Raw genomic sequence first — 22262 nt, forward strand, 5'->3', positions numbered from 1 at the left:
GTAGACTGCTCTTCTTCCGCGCACTGGCAGAGAGGGAGTGGTCTCGGCTCACAGCACAGCAGATGTTTTCACGGAAGAGACAGAGGGCGTGCAGCAACAGGCGCGGTGCAGAGCAGTCTGCTCCATGTCAGCGCGGCGCGCACGGGCACTACGTGCCCGAGGCCAAACAGCACTTATTAGAAAGAAATAAACAATAACGAATGAAGGGAGTCGAAGGCAAGCCAACTCTGAATACTACATTCACAGATAAGTAGTTGCACATAGGCCTACATGAAATGCAACTTAGCCATACTGGCCCCGTCCCAGCTTGCACGTAATGCACAGCCTACATACCTTACTTGCACTGTACTGTGCACTTGCCTATTTTAATGCATATGTACATCCTAGTCTATGCATGTAGTAGCCTAACTTTATTCTAGTCATGCAATGTCCATGAGTTGGTATAGGTATAGCCTTGCAATATTCAGGGACTATGGTCAAGGAGCTATATTTTTTTCTAAATGATTGGTTCAATAGTTAGCAACCCAATGTCAAAAATCAGCTCATGTTTCCCATTAATTTCCCAAAAGGTAGCCTTAATGTCTACATTTTATAGCAGCTAATTTAGCAACTAGTTTGTCACACTCCACTGCTAAGCTTCAGTCACTTTACAGTTAAGCAAGTTAGCATATGGCACTGTTTAAAAACAAACAAAAAACCCTAATGCTAGCCGTGGAGTGTCCAATGATGTGATATCCAGAGGTCCAGAGATTCAATCTTTGTGTCTTTGTAATATTTAGTACATTTCCAAATGTTTGCACTATTGTCACTGACACTCTGACAACGTGACATAAGTGATTTGATCTGACCACCTATCCTCCACAAGCACCATGGACTCCAGGCTATTTGATGGCCTGTGGCCACGAAACAGGCTACTTCCCTATTTTATTTTCATGCTGATGTCATATTGGTAATACCATGACCTTGGGGGTGGTCACAAGACCTTGTCTGAATTGCATTATGCATTAATGATATAAATAACCTTAAGTCACTTTATGTTTTTGAATGATACCAACTCGGTCCTGCTCCTGCCCAGGCTAACTGTTCAGTAGACGAGGGACTTTCAGCAGTTGCACTCTGACATAGTGTGACTGGACCTCATGTGGTATTTCTGAGTGGGAATGTCAGTAACCTATGAGCAAGATTTTTTAAATATAGAAAATTTGCACTAAATTTGAATCTCAAGTTTTTCAACCAAAAATCATCCAAATCATAGGCTGTTTCATCTTTTTTTTCTTTTTTTCTTTTTTTTTTTTACTTTTCTGATACAGTGTATTTTTGCTCAAGTAAATGTCACACAATAATCTCTCTGGCACCACTGGATTAAAATGGAGGCTCTGTTCTTTACTTACCAATGAAAATTAATTGGTTTCAGGATTCATCTACCCAGAGTTCAGGGTTAGGCTCAGAGTTTGTTAGGCCTGCTTACTCATACCTCCCAGGTGTTCAATGCAGCTTCCAAAACACTCCCTGCAGCCTCTGAGTCAGTAATACAAAACAAGGAAGAAGAAGGGAAACTCGCTGACACAGTGTGCATCATTGTAAATAAGACTCAGCAAATCTACTCTATGTGGAAACCAAGACCATTCCTGGTCACCCACAGGTTGCGACTCATCACCAATGCCTGTAAAAGCAGTGGCAACAAGTTTCACTTGACCAGGATTAGTTTCTGTGTCCTGGATAGTCATACCCCTGGACACGCACTAGATGGCCATGATTTACAGTCCACCACCCACATCTCAAAGACAAGCTTCAAAAGTTTTACGGTTTATGCTCCTCTCGCTCAAATTCTCCTCTGGCAAAAGACCAAATGTTGGGGAACTGTCCAAAGTTATTGTACTGTTTATACCAAGCTGCTACGTTTGTTCTATGAATTTATACAGCAATGTGTGCAGAAAATAAACACATGGGGTATTGAAGGTATAGCAATAATCACAAATAACTAGGGAAGGGAAGATGGTTTTATATTGACTTAAAAAGGCCAACAATCAAAGTGTTTTCATTTCTTAGATCATGCTCACGACAACAATGTTGAGGCAAAGAATTTGACCTGACATGAGCTTAAAAAAAACACAATCTTGTTGAAGATTTATATCGTATTGTATTGTCCATCAACTCAGCTCATGGATGTGGCATTCAGCTACTTTAATGTACGTCACGGTCACCCTGGTTTCCCACAGATGCAACCTATGAACTTTCCACGGTCCTTAATAGGGAAATATAGCAATTTCTGCAAAATGACCGAAACTGGGGATTTTCCTAGTAACGCATAAGGCACATAATGAAACAAAGAAGCCCCACACTTTATGTAAAATAATAGTTGAGAAACAACGGAAGTAGTCTTCTATGTATAGATTAAGGATCTCTTATGGGCTGGTCTTTCAGGAAATATTATATGTGGCACTGGTTCCCACAATAAGGGGAGTTTCAATGAGACACACAAAAAAAACAGGGAGAGACAGAAAACAAAACCTGCTGAGTGGAGGATATCTGTGTGATATTTGCAAAGAAGCTGTTGCCATTAAACATCTGAGGTGGCATTAAAGAGCTCCTGAGGCAGTTTAGGACAGTGCTGCATAAATCCAGCAAGAAAGTTCTTCCCGTCTCTTTTGGAGGAGATATTGTCGTGGAAATTCTTTAGCGGTTTGCTGTTGGTGAATAATGAAATACAGACTTCTGCCGGACGACACGTTTTTATTTCCTTGCAAGGAAAGGTCAGTCCTCACCCGAGCGGTGATGGTAAAGGAAAGACCCAGAGCACCAAGTAACATCTACATTTATACTTCACCTCTTAGGGGTCTTCAAAGGGGTTTTTGGTCTAGTGGGGGCCCTGGTTTTCACACCTCACAGGAACTGATATCCTCCGAGTTTTGTTTTCCCATCTGGGGTGTCCTGCAGGAGTTGACCCCCCATGGGAAAATAACAGTGGCCACAAATCAGAAACAGCACTGTCAACATTTTCTCCTGGTGTTCTTTGTGTCCTACATACAAACAAACTGTCTCAGGTGTCAGCGACAAATTTGTGCCATGAAAAGGATCCAAATATCAGAATTACAAGACATCTACAGTTTTTTGGTGCAGCTTTTTTTTCTCGCTTACTTTGAGACTCTAATCAAAAGATTAAGAATGTGAAAATTGATGATTTTGATTCTACTCACACTGATGATTTATTTATTTATTTATTTGCTAGTTTCCCAGAATAAAGCCTGACATTTTGTGAGCAGGGGAAGTCTGATGGGAAATGGGGGCTGGGAGTGGGTTAAAACCTCCATCTGCACATTTCCTGCTGTCAGTATATATATAGGAGGAAACCCCAGTGACAGCTCACAAGCACCCAAACTCCGGACGCTGAAGGGACACAAAGGAACTATAGGTCTCAGTTAAGGTTTTTAGCTCTGATACAGAAGACCTCTGTCAGGACGTCTCAAAGGAAGATGCTGCAAGTCTCAGCGGGAGCTCTGCTCCTTTTCCTGCCCTGGTTTGGTTGCCTGGTCCTTGGAGAGGTCAGCGAAGACTTTTCCAGCTGCCTTGATTTCTTCTATGACAAAACTCCACCACAGGGTATCAATGGAGCAGGATACCAGCCAATATGCCAACGCTACAAAAACCAGTACCGCTTCGCCAGCCTGTACAACCGTCAGCATCGCACACCACTGTATTCTGCGTACATACTCAGCCCTCCAGATGGCAAACGGCCCAATTCAACTTGGATGTTTGAACCACAAGTAAGTAGAAAGACAGTGTGTGATTATTAAGAGCATTACTGATGTGTTTCGATATGCCGATGACTATATATTGATTATCTGGGAAAACCCATATTCTGACAAGGGCAAAGTTAAGCAAAATTCTTCCTCAGCTGAGACAGAGTGATCCCTCCTTTGATTCAGTGAATTTGCAGAGTTTTATAAGGCATTGTTGTCAAAGTGCAATGCTCTAATAAAGACATGTTAAAAAAAACAAAAAAAAACTAAGATGATCATCCAGTCCTCACACTGGAATACAGATTTAGAAAGAGGTATGCTTGATGGTGAGTGTGTAATTAATCATTTAAATTGAGTTTTTGCCAATAATTTCAAGCAGAAGCTAGAATCCTTTTCTGAATTGTAACTATAAAAATACTGTCACTCACATCTTTTCTCTTTTTTAGCCTCTCGACAATTTATTTGTTAGAAACTCCCGCACACAGTCGGTATCTTGCACAATTAATTTATGTGCTGCAACGTTTCGGTTGTAGACCTTCATCAGACAAACCATTCAACGTCAGTGACAGGGTGCCTTAAGTAAAGAAGTGCTTACCTGTCTAGCCCATTTTCATGACGTCAGAGTTGTATCAGTATTTTTTGAAAAATAAATCTTGTTGAAAACAAACTCTTGTTCTAAATGACAAAAAAGCACATTATAATTAATCAAAAAACAAAAACAAATAACTATTTACATTTCATCATAATAATTTCAAATAGGCGTAGGTCAATTCTTGTACATATGAATAGACACACCAGACTTGATCAACAGTTCTTCTCAACAGTTGCATGTACAGTGGGGCAAAAAAGTATTTAGTCAGCCACCAATTGTGCAAGTTCTCCCACTTAAAAAGATGAGAGAGGCCTGTAATTTTCATCATAGGTATACCTCAGCTATGAGAGACAAAATGAGAAAAAAAATCCAGAAAATCACATTGTCTGATTTTTTAAGAATTTATTTGCAAATCATGGTGGAAAATAAGTATTTGGTCACCTACAAACCAGCAAGATTTCTGGCTGTCACAGACCTGTAACTTCTTGTAACTTCTTCTTTAAGAGGCTCCTCTGTCCTCCACTCGTTACCTGTATTAATGGCACCTGTTTGAACTCCTTATCAGTATAAAAGACACCTGTCCACAACCTCAAACAGTCACACTCCAAACGCAACTATGGCCAAGACCAAAGAGCTGTCAAAGGACACCAGAAACACAATTGTAGACCTGCACCAGGCTGGGAAGTCTGAATCTGCAATAGGTAAGCAGCTTGGTGTGAAGAAATCAACTGTGGGAGCAATTATTAGGAAATGGAAGACATACAAGACCACTGATAATCTCCCTCGATCTGGGGCTCCACGCAAGATCTCACCCCGTGGGGTCAAAATGATCACAAGAACGGTGAACAAAAATCCTAGAACCACACGGGGGGACCTAGTGAATGACCTCCAGAGAGCTGGGACCAAAGTAACAAAGGCTACCATCACTAACACACTACGCCGCCAGGGACTCAAATCCTGCAGTGCCAGACGTGTCCCCCTGCTAAAGCCAGTACATATCCGGGCCCGTCTGAAGTTTGCTAGAGAGCATTTGGATGATCCAGAAGAGGATTGGGAGAATGTAATATGGTCAGATGAAACCAAAATAGAACTTTTTGGTAAAAACTCAACTCGTCGTGTTTGGAGGAGAAAGAACGCTGAGTTGCATCCAAAGAACACCATACCTACAGTTAAGCATGGGGGCGGAAACATCATGCTTTGGGGCTGTTTTTCTGCCAAGGGACCAGGACGTCTGATCCGTGTGAAGGAAAGAATGAATGGGGCCATGTATCGTGAGATTTTGAGTGAAAACCTCCTTCCATCAGCAAGGGCACTGAAGATGAAACGTGGCTGGGTCTTTCAGCATGACAATGACCCCAAACACACCGCCCGGGCAACGAAGGAGTGGCTTCGTAAGAAGCATTTCAAGGTCCTGGAGTGGCCTAGCCAGTCTCCAGATCTCAACCCCATAGAAAATCTTTGGAGGGAGCTGAAAGTCCGTGTTGCCCAGCGAATGCCCAAAAACATCACTGCTCTAGAGGAGATCTGCATGGAGGAATGGGCCAAAATACCAGCAGCAGTGTGTGAAAACCTTGTAAAGACTTACAGAAAACGTTTGACCTCTGTCATTGCCAACAAAGGGCATGTAACAAAGTATTGAGATGACCTTTTGTTATTGACCAAATACTTATTTTCCACCATAATTTGCAAATAAATTCTTTAAAAATCAGACAATGTGATTTTCTGGATTTTTTTTTTCATTTTGTCTCTCATAGCTGAGGTATACCTATGATGAAAATTACAGGCCTCTCTCATCTTTTTAAGTGGGAGAACTTGCACAATTGGAGGCTGACTAAATACTTTTTTGCCCCACTGTATCTCTCTCTCTCTCTCTCTCCTCCAGTTAGCCTTTTCCCGTGCTGACTCAGAGATGAAACCTTTCCCTGACCCTGTGGACCAGAATGTGATTGAGAGCCAGGCAGAGCGTCTGGACTACAAGAACTCCAACTTCACCAAAGGTCATCTTAATCCCAGCATGCACCAGCTGACAAAAGAGGACCGCGAGGCCACCTTCACCCTTACTAACATCGTCCCTCAGCGGGCGGGCTCCAACTCGGGCCCCTGGAGCATTCTGGAGAATGAGATGTTGAGGAAATTTAAGGCCTACTGTGATGGGCCGATGTATGTGATCACTGGGGCCATGCCTTATGAGTCTGGAGCACGTTGGATTAACAACAGGGTGTCTGTTCCTGAGTATATGTGGTCTGCCTACTGTTGCCCATCCTACAAACCCAACCTTCCTGAATCTGTGCAGTCATTTTTTCCCACGTATGCTGCGGTGGGAAGAAATGACCGCAACAGTGGAGAGGAGATTGTGCCGGTTAATGCCAAAGCAAGAGCCTCAGTGCGAGGTTATGACGTGAGGCGGATGACCTTAGAGACTCTGGAGGGGATCCTCAGGCAAAGGCTGGACATCCCCATCAGTCTGTTCCACGGCCAGTGTCAGTAGGAATTAGGAAATGCTTCAGTCACGTGTTAAAATCAAATGAATCACCACATACAGCACATACTTTTAATGTCTGATTAGAATGAAGAAGTTGAGGAGATTTAATTCCCTCATTTCCTGTTTCTTGAATTACTGAATGATTGTTTAATCATGACATTATCATTTTGTGAATGAATTTCTCCCAATTTTTTCTTTGAAAGCATAATCTTGTAATGTGCTCAGTAAACGACCTGATGATTTTACTTGCAAAATAAAAATGAAAAAAAAAACACACACACAGGACTTTGGTATAAATGAGAGTTTTTGTCACTGCTTGTTCACAAATGATGAAAAAAGGTTATAACTTTGTTCAGACAAATACCAACACATAAACAAATGTTCAGGACTGCATACATTCTGACGCTGACAGAAAGGTACGACCCAAAAAATGAAGGTATGGAAAGAATGGAGATATCAAGGCCAAATGAGTTAATGGACTCTTCATCCTCTCAAAACTCATATATCTCACTCTCTGTACATTGTGTAGGCTACTTGTGTTTATATTGACAAAATGACTTAAGCAGGTGCACCTGTAAGATCCTACCTACAATCACTGCCATGTTGCTAAACAGTGAAGTGAAATTAGCATCTTAAATTGATCAACCATGCTTTCTAATGTAAAAAAGATGGGTTGGGGTGAGTGCTTCAAAGGCCAGAGGAAGAAAAAAAAGTGAAAAAAAAATGGAGTAACTCAAGGTGCTCTTCAAGGAAAAGTGGTAAAATGAATAGAGAAAGAAAACTGACTGTCTAGGAATGGCTGGTATCTGGTGCAGTCAAAAAGGAGAGATCCAGAGGCACTCTTGGATGAAGCAGAGATGTAGGCTATGTAATAAATAAAAAAGAACCCAATGCTGTTCATCTATGCTTTCTAATGTTTTGGGAATATGTGGAACTTTCTAAGATGAGGAAACTATCAATGATTTTCAGTGCATGTTCCTACAGTAGCCAGGGACGACCAAATCAACAAAGACAAAGCCACTGTACTGCAGCGCCACTTGGAAAGGGGGGTGAAGGTATGGGTGACCATTTGGTTACAATTTGCTATCTCACCACTAGATGCCGATAATCCTACAAAATAGGCTTTTTGCTCCTGCACAATGAATCATGAATAGGCTACAATTACAGTGTCACACCCAACACAATCTTATTCAAACAAATACAAAGGACAAATGGTGACTGAGCACTAAAGCCTGCCACACACATAAAGATTTTATAAATCTCAACCGATTTATTATAAAAAATCTGTGATTGAACAGTTTTGATCGTATTGTGTGTGGTGTGCTGCGATATTCCAAACACAGCACACCACACACATTAAGATTTTTCAGAATCTTGACCCTCTGGTCAGAAAACAATCCGGCATCAGCAGCGAATAGGGGTGTCGTTGTAGCTACTCTTTCGGGTCTATTTCCGGAATGGACAATGAGAGCGACGTAATTTTTTTTTAATGAAAGCGGGACACTTCAGCCTTTACAACGATCCCATCTGTGTGTGTCTGTGTGTCTGTGGCTCCGGACGCCAAGCAGTCAAGCGGCTGTCCAATAGGGAGCCGTGCGCTGTCACATGACGGGCTGTGAGTGGCGGTCACATGATCGTTTTAACATGGTTGCTCTATTGCCGGCTGTTGCCGGCTACGAGCGCTACCGTCTTTGCTATCGGCTATCAGAAAATCTCCTGTGTATGCGTGAATGTCTGTGTGAACCTCATGTAATGCCAGGGCTGCACTGTGGCTCTCTGTGAGGTTGCCGGTGCTGTGTGGAGAAGTGGCTTGTTGCCGCGAGCAGCATGCAGAGCTCGGTGAGCAGAGCTCGGCAAGCAGGCGCTTCTCCGCACAACACCGGCTCTCCACACACAAGATGACTTTTGATTGAAACGGCCACCGAAGTCGGCCCCGATAATCGTAAATATTGAACATGTTTAATACTTACGATTATCGGCGCCGAACGTTTTCCGGGCCGATTGTCGGGGGAATTTTGACTCTTAACACACCACACACTACAAGAGAATCTTATAAGATAATCTTAAGGCCTTAAGATAATCGGGCGGTGTCTGTCCGTGGTCGGAAGGGGGAAAATCGGGGCAAAATCAGCCCGATTATCTTTATGTGTGTGGCAGGCTTAAGGTGAATGTTGAATATTATTATATTATATATTATATATTATTATTATATAACACCCACTCTACAAAGAAAGTTAAGGAACAGTTATGTTTACATTTATGTACCGGTATGTTGGTTTTATTGAAGTAAGTTACTGCTCCTTCTTCCTTCTTCAACAGTAATTTATTTAATTGCTAATTTAAAAGCTTTTAGCTACCAGATTTTCATGCTGTGATCTTTGCTGGAGGCGACATGGTGACCTGTTTATAAATATGTGTGATTAAGTATATAATATTTTTGCATAGATTGTGAATATTTCAAAAAAAAAATTTTTTTTACAGAGAAATTGATTTAAGCTGTCTTCATCGTTCAGCCTTACAAAGAGAAGAGTGTACAGTATTTTCATTTTTACATACTGAACATGTTTGCATAAGACAGTTGGCGAAATTGCTACTGACATGATAGGGAAAAACGTACAGGAGAGCAGTAAAACGTACAGGAGAGCAGTTAATTTGATCTACAGATACTGAACACCACTGTGAGGCTCACAGCAGATGAATTCCCCAATTTGTTTCTCCATAGTCATTTGTCTATAATGTGGAGCAGATAACTTTAAAGGCCCTAAAAATATGTCACTGACTGTTTCATGAGCAGTATCAAGGCAATGGGCTTTTGTTCTCTTTCAGTTCACTTATTACCTGCAGTGCACACAAATTATGAAAATATGGTGAATAATAAGAGTTTAGGACCCAGTAAAGTCTAAAGTATCTTTCATTGTACTACCACACTCTTTAAACGTGTCATCATTTATTTGGTAATTTTTTTTATACAAGGAACATTGCAGGGAAATTACTCAATCAGACATCAAAAAAGTCATGGTTTTTGAATACTGACAAAAAAAAAAGGTTGACTTCTTGACATTAGTGTTTTCCAAATCTGCATTTGGGTTGGAATTCTGCGGATTTAAGGGGTTTGAGTCTGATATTTGAATTTCCACCAAAAAGTAGGTGGCAGTGGCAGTTTGTTCACGTTGTTTGCTTACCAGTAATTAGAAACATCACAATACATTATTCACAATATATTACAGCATATTTCTTATTCTCACCTAAAACGACTCGTTATGATTTCAGACACCCCTGGAGGCGACTGTGCCATTTTTCCATTAGCCGAATGTAAAAATTTTATTGCCTCCCTCTTATCAGTGCATGGCTCAAGTGTCTCTGCTCCTGAGCTTTGCACAAGCAAATTGAGAAACTGTAGGTAAATGTAATTTGTTCAATATGGTGTCCAGGGTACAGGTGCTGAATATTATCAAAATCCATGTGTGCTGACGGCAAAATGTTATCAGTGGTTAATAAAGTATACATTTTGTGTGTAAGTGCTGTAGTTAGTGCACATGTGATATACCAAGTTTCTATTACTTTATCCAAACAAGATATTGTTTGTGTAACACTCAAGTATAGTTTCTTTATTTATAAATATGTGATCAAAATGTGGGCAATCTTGCTTTGACATATATCATATTTGACTATATAAACAAGAAGGAAATGTGCTCTCAATATTATCACATTTAATGAACAAATGGACAACTGCCATGCTCTGTTATACATATATATACCTGAAACTTCCAATTGTGTTTGAAAGTATTTTTTGTACCGACAAATATTTCATTTGGTTAAATAAATGTTGGATTACATCTTATATTTTCCATGTCCTCTCTTTTTCATAGAGTGATTTGTTGTTGCTCTTCCTCATTCTGAATGTATATATGCTATTAAAATTGCGAATCAATAACTTTACTCTTAACAATTATTATTTAGTTATTTAGTAATTATGTCATTAATGCAAAGAATATGGTTCTATTTCCAGAACTGACTACATGATACCATAAATTTAGATTTAAAAAATTAAGTGCATTTAGTATGTACAACAGTAATGTGGTGGTAGTCTACTGTAAAATCACCGTAAAATACAGCAATTATTCAGTACATGGTATTATGACAGAGTGGAGTAGTAAGAGAGCTGTAAAACTAACTGCTTCTAGTATATTACTGTTGATTTGCCTGGCAATCTTTTGTCCTACACACACACACACACACGCACGCACGCACGCACGCACACACACACACACACGGACCACCCCCAGAGGCTGAAGAAAGAGTATTTAACCTGCAGGCTGTCTCAGTTATTTCACCAACGGAGAAACAGGCAACACTCATCGTGCTCAACGTGGAGGAAACCTTGTAGGTAAGACTGCTCAGAAGTGACTTGTCAGAGAGGAGGTCTTAGACCAGTGTTTTTCAACCTTGGGGTCCGGACACCACGTGGGGTCGCCTGAAATTGAAATGGGGTCGCCTGAAATGTCTGGTATTTGATAGGCTACTCAAAAAAATTACTGATAAAAATATATTTTTTTTTACTAATTATTATTCTTTTTAAAATTATGATTTAAAACACCATACACAATCTTAAACAACTGTATTCTATACTTTAACTTTCTCAAATATAAAGCGAGTTCAAATAAAATGCAGCATATGAAAATATCGGAGCTGGCGCATCTTGATTGAGGGCATGGGGTCGCCAGAAATGTGTGATGTCAAAATGGGGTCACAAGCCAAAAAAGGTTGGGAACCACTGTCTCAGACTGACCACTGTCTGACTGGCATCTCTGTCTCCATCACAGGTGGCCTACATACCGTCTCTGCTCTGCTGTGTTGTGCAGGATGTCTCACAGGAAGATGCTGCTTCTTCTCCTACCCTGGTTCAGTGGCCTGGTCCTCGGCAGGGTCGTTGATAACTTTAATGATTGTACGAATAATGATGGTGATACATTCTTTTACAACGGCAATGCACCGACAGGTATCGCTGGAAATCAATATCAGCCAATCTGCCAGCACTACAACAACATGAACCGCTTCGCCACCCTGTATGACCGTGACCGTCGTTCTGCACTGTACTCTGCATACATACTCAACCCTGGAGAGGGGGCGAGAGAGGAAAAATGGATGTATGAACCCCAGGTAAGATATAGGCAGGATACTGATAGTCACATAATCATTTGTGTGAAAGTCACAAAGTCTTTTATTTTTTCTGAACATGACCCATCAAAATATTAGCCTACTCATTGGTTGTGAATTTTCAAAAAAACGTCACTTTTTTTTTCATCAGATCAATTTAGATAATAATAACGTTGTTTTAATTATAGCCAACTATTACAGACAATAGAAAATGAACTATCCAAGCATCAATTATCCATACTGTTTTGCCTTATAAAGGGTTATAATGGTAAAGTGATATCTTCTTCTTCTTCTCTTTTAAGCTTGCGAACCGTAGGACAGGTGACCCAGCCATGAAACCCTTCCCAACTACAGACAGCAATGTGATTGATAGCCAGGCAGTGTCTGAGGACTACAGTGGCACACTCTACACCAAGGGCCATCTCGCCCCCTTCAGTCACCTGCACACAGAGGATGACCGTGTTTCCACCTTCACCTTGACAAACATTGTTCCTCAGCGGGAACGCTCCAACGCAGTCCACTGGAACACACTAGAGAATGAGATGATTGACTTAAAAAATTTCTGCCAAGGAAAGATGTATGTGATTACTGGAGTCTTGCCCGGAAATCAGTGGTTGAAGACCCAGACCAAGGTGCAAGGAAAGGACAAGGAGACAAACAAGGTGTCTATCCCCAAATACCTGTGGTCTGCCTACTGCTGTCCAAATCCCACCCCTGACCTTCCTGGGGATAAGAAGTCAGTTTTCCCAACCCATGCTGCAGTGGGAAGCAATGTTGACAAAAAGCCAACAGGTGACACCGTGGGAGTCGAAGTAACAGACTTTGCTGTAACACGAATGTCCTTGGCAGGGTTAGAGAAAATCCTGAAAAGAGAGCTGAATATGCAAAATCTGAATCTGTTTGACGGGCAGTGTCAACAGCAGCAGTAACAAAGCGTGATGAGCTTTAGCGGGAGTCTGTTGTTAACTAACTGCACTCACAGCCAGGGTGCAGCACACCGCCCCCTGGTGTCTGCTCAGCCTCACTGCTTCTTTGCTGAATAAATGTTTCATCAAACTGCTGTCTTGTCTCATGATGGTTGGAAATGAATAAACTAAAATGTGTGAAGAGTCGTGTGATGAATTGAAATATTTATTTCTTAATGACATGACCAAAACACAAACATACAAAACACCAAGCTGTCAATGATATTGTCAGAGAAAAACAAAGGCCGTAGCTCAGATTTTAACACGAGTGAATTACTGATAAAAAGATAGAAATGTACAATTTATTGATCATCATAAATAAGTACATACTTTGTACATAAAAATGACAACAACTCCAATTAAAATAGCTGGATGTCTGAGATTATCATTATTTCTCCTCCTACGGAGAAACAACATACAGAATTGTCTTGCTTTCTATTGGCTTCTTTACTTAGTCCACATTAAGAAATCATCCACACACGTATCCACTCCTCCACCTTCGAGTCAGTTTAACTTCTCATCCAGTCAGAGAGTAAGAAAGGAAACACAGAGAGTAAAAGGACCATGTGACAGTCACATTCATCACCTAAATTCTGCCACATTCAGCTCAAGTTCAGCACTTTTTTTCTTTCCAGTTCTGTCAACGACGTGAAGGGAGTGACTCTAAAAACACTGGTGGTTTTTCAGCTGCTCCACGTCGCTGAAGCCTCGTCCGCAGTTGGAGCACTGGAGCGCCGCCTTTTCACTGGTGTGTATGAGTTGGTGTCGCTTCAAGTACTCCACGCGACTGAAGCGCTTTCCGCACGCGTCGCACCCGTACGGACGTTCGCCCGTGTGGATCCGCTGGTGTCGCTCCAAGTTGCCGAGGCGGCTGAAGCTGCGTCCGCACTGCGGGCACCGGTGCGGCCTCTCGCCGGTGTGCACCAGATGATGCCGTTCCAGCGAGCGCGAGTGCGTGAAGCGCTTCCCGCAGATCTCGCAGCAGTGCGGCCGTTCGGCGGCGCAGGCGCACTCGTGGTTCTTGAGCGCCCAGGAGTGGCTGAAGGTGTTGCCGCAGTGGGCGCAGGGGTAGAGACCCTCCTCTCCGCTGCCCTGCATGTGGGCGCCCCCTAGTGGACACGGGTGCTCGTCCACCTCGGCCTCGGAGGTGAAGCCTCCTCCGCACTGTGGGCAGAAGTGGAGCAGGTCCCCGGCGCCCTCCTCTTCCCCTCCGCTCTCCCCCACGCTCCCAGGAGCAGACAAGTGGGGGAGGGGGTCCGAGTCGCCCTGATCCATCCCGTCCGAGTCGGTCATGACTGTGACCGAATCGCCCTCCCTCAACTTCTTCGACCAGCCTATCCTCAACTCCGCCGCTCCCACCCTCACGCTGTCCTTTATGACGCCTTGTCCTATGTGGTCTTCTCTCTGCAGGGTGGGGGGCTGCGGCTCCAGCTCCTCGTCCTGCTCCATACCGTCCAGGCCGATGTATTTGGGCGCCAAGCCGCCGCCTTGCACCGCCTTTGAGTCGGGGCTGACGGGCTGGGAACCCGTCATGGTGGCCTGCTCGCGCCCTCTTTCGGCCCTCAGCGCAGACTCCAGCCCCCTCAGCTCCTCCATGGTCATGCCGCTCTCCGACGGCTCCGTCGAGTCGACCTCCCAGTCCTCCTCTGCTCTGTCTCCTGGGTGCAGGGTCGGGGGCTGGTCTGACAGTTCGCCTGCGTAGGGAACAGGGGGAGCGGGAGAGATAGAAAGGAGGAGAGGGTGAGAAAGTTGGCATGAGCAATCATTTCCACTTTTTTTTTTTTTAGGAACTATCAGTCTCTGAGTATTTCAACTATAACTTTCCCTCCCTCAATTAGTATATCGTGGGCAAATTACCATCGCTGTGAGCTCTGGAGCCGGCGTGGAGCTTCTGATTGGATGAGCCCATCTTCAACGCCTCCTTGATTAGCCGGAGAGAGGCGGGTTGATAGCCCTCTGTTTCAGGAAACTGCATAAACAAACAGATACAGGACAAACAACTGAAATCGGGGAGTTCACACCGCATATTGATGAATCCATGAAAACTTAATGTGCAGCATTCATCAAAGCCATATTATGTCACATCAGAACTGAATTTGGGCTTAACGTTATTTTTCTTTGGAGCCATTTTAGTAGATTTCACAGGGAGGCTAATAACACATTCTGCATGCTATGAATATTCAAATACATAAAGAGGTATGAAAAGTGGATCTGTGCCCCGCCACTTGGTCATGTGGTGGAATAGCAAACAGCTTTTCACCTCTACCAGTAGTATTTCTACCTAAAAGCTCACTGCACTTGAGATGTGGAGAGCTCTACTCAACAGGCCCCTCTGGAAGCTAAATATCGAATCAACAGCCGTCCCTTCATCCGCCACATCGCTGCAGTGATTCGACGGCTCAAAAACACGAGCAGAACTCTCTGCGTCTCCGTGTGTTATCACTCTCGTTTCTCGTCTGTGTTCTGTTTCATTCTATATGAAGCTGCTGAGCAGTGCAGAGATGATGTGCCACTTTCTCCTCCTACTCCTCCTCCTCTGAGAAAGCCCGTCTCCCTCACCTCCTCTTTGATGTTGGCCGTCTCCTCCCCCTCACCGCTGAGGCTGCCCTCCCCTGCCTCGTCCTCCACCATCCCTCCTTCATCCTCTTCATCCCCGGGGAACTGGATGAGGTACATCTCCCTGGCCTCCTTCCCCCCTCTTCCTCCTGCTCCTGCTACCATCCCCACAGCTCCTCCACTTCCTCCTCCTCCTCCTCCTCCTCCCCCACCACCGCCGCCACCGCTACCTCCTCCTTCCTCCCACACACCTCCAGGCCAGCCTTTGCCATAGGCTGCTGCCAGGGCCTTTTTTGACTTGCCTCCTGTGGAGAAGAGAGGAAGACGAAGGAAGGGTGGGAGGGAGGTTGAGAGATGAAGGAGAAAGTGAGGAGAAGGAGGAGGAGGGGGCAGAAGAGAGGGAGGGAGCAGGGAGACAGGAAGGAGAGAGAATGAAATATGAGGGGGAGAGATAAGTGGGAGGAGATGATTGGAAGGCCAGAAAAGAAAGATGAAGGAGAAAAGAGGGTGGAGAAGTAGGAGATGAGGAGGGGGTGAGCAGCAGAGGAGAACAGGAGCAGAGCATAGGGTCGGGAGGGGGGAAAAGGGAGCAGGGGGAGGAGACGTGAACGTGATGAACGAGTGAAGAGAGAGGGGGCATAGAAGGACAAGAAAGTGGAAAGGAGACGAAAACACGTGACAGTGAAAAGAGGAGTGAGAGACAGAAGAGAGGGGGGGGTAGGAGGAGGAGGAGGAGAGGGAGGAGGAGGGGAGAGGATGAAGAGGTGAAAAGAGGAGAGAGACAGAGAAAGACAGAGAGAGGAGAAGTGGAAGTGGAGAGGGAGTGTGTAATTATAATGGTGGAGAGGAGCGGAAGAGGAGTGGGTGGAGGAGGAGGAGGAGGAGGTGGGGGAGTGAGCGGAGGAGGGAGGGAGAGAGGGAGGAGGGAGTGTGTGTACAACGTGATGAAGGAGAGAACAGAGCAGGAGGAGGTGGGGGCGGGGAGAAAGGAAAGAAGGAGAGGGCGTGAAGGAGAGAGGAGCGGGAAGGGGAGGAGGTAAGAGTTGGAGAGACAGAGAGAGAGAAGTGAAGGAGGTGGGGGGAGGGAGAGGAGCAAGACAGGAAGGGAGGAGGGAGGAGGAGGAGGGAAGGAGAGAAAGAGAGAGAGTGCAAGAGCACAGAGGAGTGGGAGGGACAGAATGCAGAGAGAGAGAGAGAGAGGAGAGGGGGAGGTGAAGGACAGAGGGAGCGATCATGAAGAGGAGGCGGAGGAGGAAGGGAGGCGGGAGGAGGGAGGGGGAGGGAGAGAGGAAGGAGGGAGGGAGGGAGAGAGAGATCAGCTCTTGCCAGATGGTTTCCAACAAAACAAGTGCGTCTTCACATAAGCCCTGACTGCATAGTAAGAACCCTGTTTCTCATTTTAAAAAGAGAAAAACACACACACACACAATCACAGTGAAACATGTGGGCTGGTTTAGCAGAAATGTGTCATTTCACTTTGATGGTAGATCTACCTCATGTGCCACAATCTAGAGATGATGTAACCCTCCTTGTTGGGGTAGGAGGAGGAGGAGAAGCCATTATTAGAAATACTTACGGCTCATCGCAACTTTTCGTTTACGCCGCCTTCCTGCTCCTTTTCCTGCTCCTTTTCCCTCCAGCTGCTCCTCCTCCTCCTCATCCTCCTCCTCCTCCAGCCCGGCGTTGCGGCGGTTGGCCGCCCAGCCCATCCCGTACTTGCGCTCGTTTCTCAGCTTGTTCTCGGTGAGCCGGAGCCGCAGCTTGAGCGTCTCGTTCTCCTTCCTGTTGAGGGACAGCTCCACCAGGTAGCTGTTCACCGTCTCCTGGAAGAGCTTGGTGATCTCGCACACCGAGGCTCGGATCAGGCTGTCCATCACGGCCGTCAGATGCGTCTCAAACGTGGTCACCGACTCCTCCATCATTGTGACTGGCCGCCACCACCACCACGACCACCACCACGACTGGGTCACAGGGATTTTGAGATGATGACCTGATGATGTTTGATTGACAGCTTCAGTTTGTTGTCGTCGTTACCATCGTTACATTTAACCCCCCCCCCCCCCAGTTATCCCCTCTGGGATCACAAAAGTTTCAACAATGTTGTGATTAGCTAGTCTACACCTCCAATCTAGACCCGACCCATAAATGTCAGTTTGAAAAAAACAAAACAAGTTCATGTCGATAGCAGCTAAGCTACATCTGGACTGCAAAGTGTGACAGGGCTCAACGAATCACGTAGTAACAGAATCGTTATTCCTTTATAATCTATTTAAGAAATATACATTGCCAGTTTATTTTAATTTTAATTTTAAAGTACAACAGTGATATTATAGTTAAGTAAGCAACAATAACACAACCTTGGTGAGGTAGCATTTGGGTAAACTTGTATTGATCGATACGGTAATGTTTGAGTGCGAGGGGAGCAGCAGCAGCAGCCTCCGTAAGGTTTTAAAGTGAATGTGCTAGCAGCAGCCTGGCTAATCTAGCTTTTGTATACGCACCGTATGCGAGGAGGAGAAATCCGCGGGACCGACTTCAGCGAGAAACGGCGGCACTCGGTAACAATTTGACGGTTCACGGTCGAGCCTGGTCGTTGTTTGAGCGCAGAGACACGGTGACAAAGGAAAGAGCCATCCAACTTCTGCCCTCTCTCCCTCGCTCTCCCTCTCTGCCACTGTTTTCCTTCTCGCCTCCTTCGGGCACTGCTTGACGATGACTAGCGACGCACTGCGCATGCGCGGTACCGTAATTACCCTACACTGAGGAGCAGCCGCACCCAGAAAAGAGCACGCACACAGATTTCACCCATTATCTTCCAGATTTGTGTAACCTAAACCGCGATGTTAAGAAAAGAAGGAGCTTCTGACGCCTAAAAAAAGGCGGATCTTCCGCTAGGTGAAGGTTGTGCTAAGCTATAGTCATCATAGTTTCATCACCAGCGTCTTCCGGGGTGGAGAACATGAGAGGCGCTGTGGTCATATGGTTGCGCAGCTTTCAGAAATAAGTAGGAGAAGAAGAAGGAGCAGGGCAACTGTCAGTCTGCATTTCCGCCTGTGTGAGTCGTAGCATCTGCATCGAGTGAGTGGGAGAAAGGAAGCGCTAAAAAACGGAGTAATCATGCCGATGTTTGTAGTGAGCACCAACGTGGCAAAGGGTGATGTGCCAGCGGCCCTGCTGTCCGAGGCTTCGGAGGAACTGGCCAAGGCTATGGGCAAACCTGCACAGGTAGGCCGGACAGGGGTCGCCCGCTTAGCCCTGCAGAATCTATTCATAAAACTTAAGTCCCTGGCGTTGTTGTAGATTTAACTCTGCTGCACCAGCACCTGTACCCTCATCTCCAGTCAGTAGACATGAAATGTCTCTCTATGGCATGTGTAAGACTGGCATCTTGTGCAATACTGCAGACACAATCTTGACCGGGTACAGAGTTGGGTTGATGATTGATTGATCAGTTAACTAATACTCAGGGTGCAAGTCTTCTAACAATGTTTTATGGATCACCCAATCATATTTAAAGATACTCTTAATTCTGAACGACAATTTAATGACAAAATTTGGATTTACATATGGGCTCCCACCAAAATAATAATCCACTATAAGTAGTTGTACTGTAAGCATTTGAATTATGAATATATCGAGACCAACAATATAGTGATCCAAAGAAAATCATAGTTCCCTTTGGGGGATGTCTGAGTTATAATTCATGATTTTGAAACATTATTGTTACACTACTTTTTATGGTTTGTGTGAAAAATGTGCCTGCTATATGCATGCTGAAAATACAAAGTCACACTGAGCTTCAAAAACTGACACCATACTGACACAATCAGTGCATTTCACTGTGGACTGACATCTGTTTTGTGTATCTATCCTTTTGTGTACTAGTACATAGCTGTGCACATCAACCCCGACCAAATGATGATGTTTGGAGGAAAAGGAGATCCCTGCGCACTCTGCTCCCTTACCAGTATCGGCAAGATCAGCGGTGCGCACAACAAGCAATACTCCAAACTCCTGTGTGGGCTCCTCAACAAACACCTGGGAATCTCTCCTGACAGGTAAGCACAGTTTGACAAGTAAATGTAGTAGGCTAGTATTGAGACAGAGACACAGAAATTAAGACACTCCTGTATCTTTCATACGTTACTTACAGTTAATGTCCTATCTCATTAACCTAATTATCTTTGTGTCTATTTCAGGATTTATATTAACTTTGTAGACATGGATGCCGCCAACGTGGCCTGGAACAACACAACCTTTGGCTGAGATGGAGGTCGACACACTGAAATAGAAGATCATTCCAGTACTTTCCACATGGATGAGCATAGTGAACAGTGACAGAATGAAAAAGCAGGCACTTGGTAATCCATTGGCCAATATGCTGTACAACTATGTTAAAAGCACTTAACTGGACCCTTTAGCTTTGCACTGAACCTTTCCCCTTTAAATGCAATAAAGCAAATCCTGTAGATCATGAATTTGTCTCTCCTCTCTTTGATTCTCTAGCCTCATTAAGAAACTGTATTTTTCAAGCATGGTTAATGTTGTAAGATTCAACCCTGGAAAAGATGCTTCAAAAGACAATATCTTTTCCACAATTATTCTCTGAAAAGCGCATGTGTAATGACTCCCTTCCTTTCAAATCTTCCAAGCCATGACAGTGAGTCATTATGCACAATATGAGGACCATACACCACAATTTGTCATAATTTATACCCCTGCTGAAAAAGGCCTTTTTAGCCAGACAGAAAAGTTTTGCATGTTATGACTTTGCAACCTCTCACTTTTCAATTAAGCCAAGGGTATAAAGTGAAGTGTTGCCTCACATAGGCTAATTCACCAATTTTTGTGGATAGTTTACAAGAGAGCTAACGACCTGTCGACAACAGCAACCAAAATAAAAAAAGATTTAAATAATTAAAACACTAATTGAGAAGAACAACTTATTGCACACTATTGATCATTAAGAAGTCTAGAAAAATATATTCTGTACCTCTCTGTCTAACATCTTGGTGGGATCAGCCTGTCACTGTGTGTGCTTTTTCTAAAAACCATGCATGGAGTGGGTGACTGTCATTGCTCATGATGGCATTCATTTTTCTGAGCATCCTCACTCCAGCTATCTACTCAACCCCTTCCTGACTGATACCAGTGATGTTACTTGATTTTTTAATCAGCTTGTTCAATCTGTTCCTATCAGCTGTACGAGCACCATCACACTCAAAAACACAGCACTGGTCGCAAAGTTAAAAAAGGAGCGCAACAGCGGTTTACAAATGTTAAAAGAGCAAGCCTTCTCAAAAATAGTCTCTGGCCTTTTTTGTAGACTGCCTCCATATGATTACTCCAATTCAGCTTGTAACCATTCTGCTGAAGTAAAGAGTGATGACAATCAATCAGTTATTTAGCCTACTGTATTGTCATTGGGACATGTTCATTTAATAGTCAGATATTTAGCATTTTCTTGTCACCCGTGGACAGTGAAATGCAGGGGTGCAGATCCGATGCCAGGATTGGGGGGGACACAAGTGTTTTTTTTTGTTTTCTTTGCCCATATGCAACTCATACCATGCCGCTATAAATCACAACTCCGCAGAGGCTCGGCATATCATTCAAAACGTACTGCACAGTCCTAAACAGCCAACAGCACATATCACTGCTGTTATATTAGTAAATGATCATTAAAGGGTCTCGGACATGTAATGTCTACTCACGTTCTTATATTTCGCCTCCCACCGACCCTCCCAGATCCCCAATTCTTCTCACCATCTTCCTTTTCTCCCAGTGTATGGAACTATATAGGCTACATGATTAATTGATATGGATGAAAATCAAATATGAAGCCCTAAGATTGAGGGGGTCGTTTTTTTTAAAGCCTGCTGATGTCATCAGCGTCTGTGTAAGAAACTACCCGTTCATTTGCATCGTAGTGGAGGAGACCAGAGACGGGATGTGGAGTCAGAAATATTTTTGTCAAACATTATTTGTTCCACCATTTCAATCATTTATTTTTAGATGTGAAGAATGTGAAGTCTGAAAATACATTTGTTCAATTTTGAATAGTTTGGGGTATTTTTATTGGGGGGACAATTCATGTTTTTCAGAAATTGGGGGGGACATGTCCCCCCCCGTCCCCCCCGGGATCTGCACCCATGTTGAAATGCACACTAAACATAGACTAAGTATATTGAAAGTAGGCCAGTATAGTCTTCTCTGTGACATGCATTAACTTTATCTTGGACAGCTGCATGTGTAGCCTACATATACAGTGGAGGAGGAATGATAGCGTAACTGTCATGGCAATATTTTCTGATTAAAAAAACAGTCTCATACTTTGTGCAGTGAGTTTTGGTCCAGATGTGATGTGATACTGCTTCTTTGTACCCTCCTACCTAACTGCATCAGCTGTGTGTTGTAGCTTTTATGTTCATTACTGTCCACCCTCATATTTAGCCTCCAGTTAAAACCATGGATCTATATAATACATCCATGGTTAAAACGTGTAGGCACCTGGCTGCATCCGACCTCCTCGTTTTCATCACATCACCCGATGTCACCGCGTTTCCTTGTATAGTGGTTGCTATGGTAACTCGGCTGAGCAATAAATAGGAAAAAAAAATAAAACAAAAATATATATATACATACAATTTAACGTCTGTTCCTATTCCACCCAATGGCACGGTCATTTTTTATTCATCTTCTATTATTTTTGTGTGGGGTAAGTCAAAATGACGTGGTAGTGACGTAGCCTTCCTGTTCCTCCTCCATGG

The 22262-nt window shown here is 43.9% G+C and overlaps 3 protein-coding genes across 5 annotated transcripts; 2 read left to right on the forward strand and 1 right to left on the reverse strand.

The window, feature by feature from the left end:
- The first annotated feature begins 3378 nt into the window (after window positions 1-3378).
- LOC310992434 (endonuclease domain-containing 1 protein-like) lies at window positions 3379-7041 on the forward strand. Of its 2 annotated transcripts, none has more exons than XM_083980486.1 (2): window positions 3379-3764; window positions 6215-7041. In XM_083980486.1, the coding sequence occupies exons 1-2, from the start codon at window positions 3474-3476 to the stop codon at window positions 6818-6820; spliced, it is 897 nt and encodes a 298-aa protein (XP_083836612.1). In that variant the 5' UTR covers window positions 3379-3473; the 3' UTR covers window positions 6821-7041. The 2 variants fall into 2 exon arrangements, with proteins under 2 accessions (XP_083836612.1, XP_083836613.1); XM_083980487.1 differs by having other exon boundaries at window positions 3379-3542.
- A 6116-nt stretch (window positions 7042-13157) lies between these two features.
- LOC310992467 (uncharacterized protein) lies at window positions 13158-18198 on the reverse strand. 2 transcript variants are annotated; one of them, XM_083980527.1, is made up of 6 exons: window positions 17994-18198; window positions 17069-17482; window positions 15565-15797; window positions 15496-15525; window positions 14794-14905; window positions 13158-14630 (listed from the first exon to the last, which is right to left on the reverse strand). In XM_083980527.1, the coding sequence occupies exons 2-6, from the start codon at window positions 17412-17414 to the stop codon at window positions 13600-13602; spliced, it is 1752 nt and encodes a 583-aa protein (XP_083836653.1). In that variant the 5' UTR covers window positions 17415-17482; window positions 17994-18198; the 3' UTR covers window positions 13158-13599. The 2 variants fall into 2 exon arrangements, with proteins under 2 accessions (XP_083836653.1, XP_083836652.1); XM_083980526.1 differs by having other exon boundaries at window positions 15496-15797.
- Window positions 18199-18472: 274 nt separating this feature from the next.
- Window positions 18473-19970, forward strand: mif (macrophage migration inhibitory factor). The gene is made up of 3 exons (XM_083980389.1): window positions 18473-18717; window positions 19378-19550; window positions 19692-19970. The coding sequence occupies exons 1-3, from the start codon at window positions 18610-18612 to the stop codon at window positions 19756-19758; spliced, it is 348 nt and encodes a 115-aa protein (XP_083836515.1). The 5' UTR covers window positions 18473-18609; the 3' UTR covers window positions 19759-19970.
- Window positions 19971-22262: the final 2292 nt, after the last annotated feature.

This window comes from Trachurus trachurus (genome assembly GCF_905171665.1).
Source record: "Trachurus trachurus genome assembly, chromosome: 10".
Classification (NCBI taxonomy): Eukaryota; Metazoa; Chordata; class Actinopteri; order Carangiformes; family Carangidae; genus Trachurus; species Trachurus trachurus.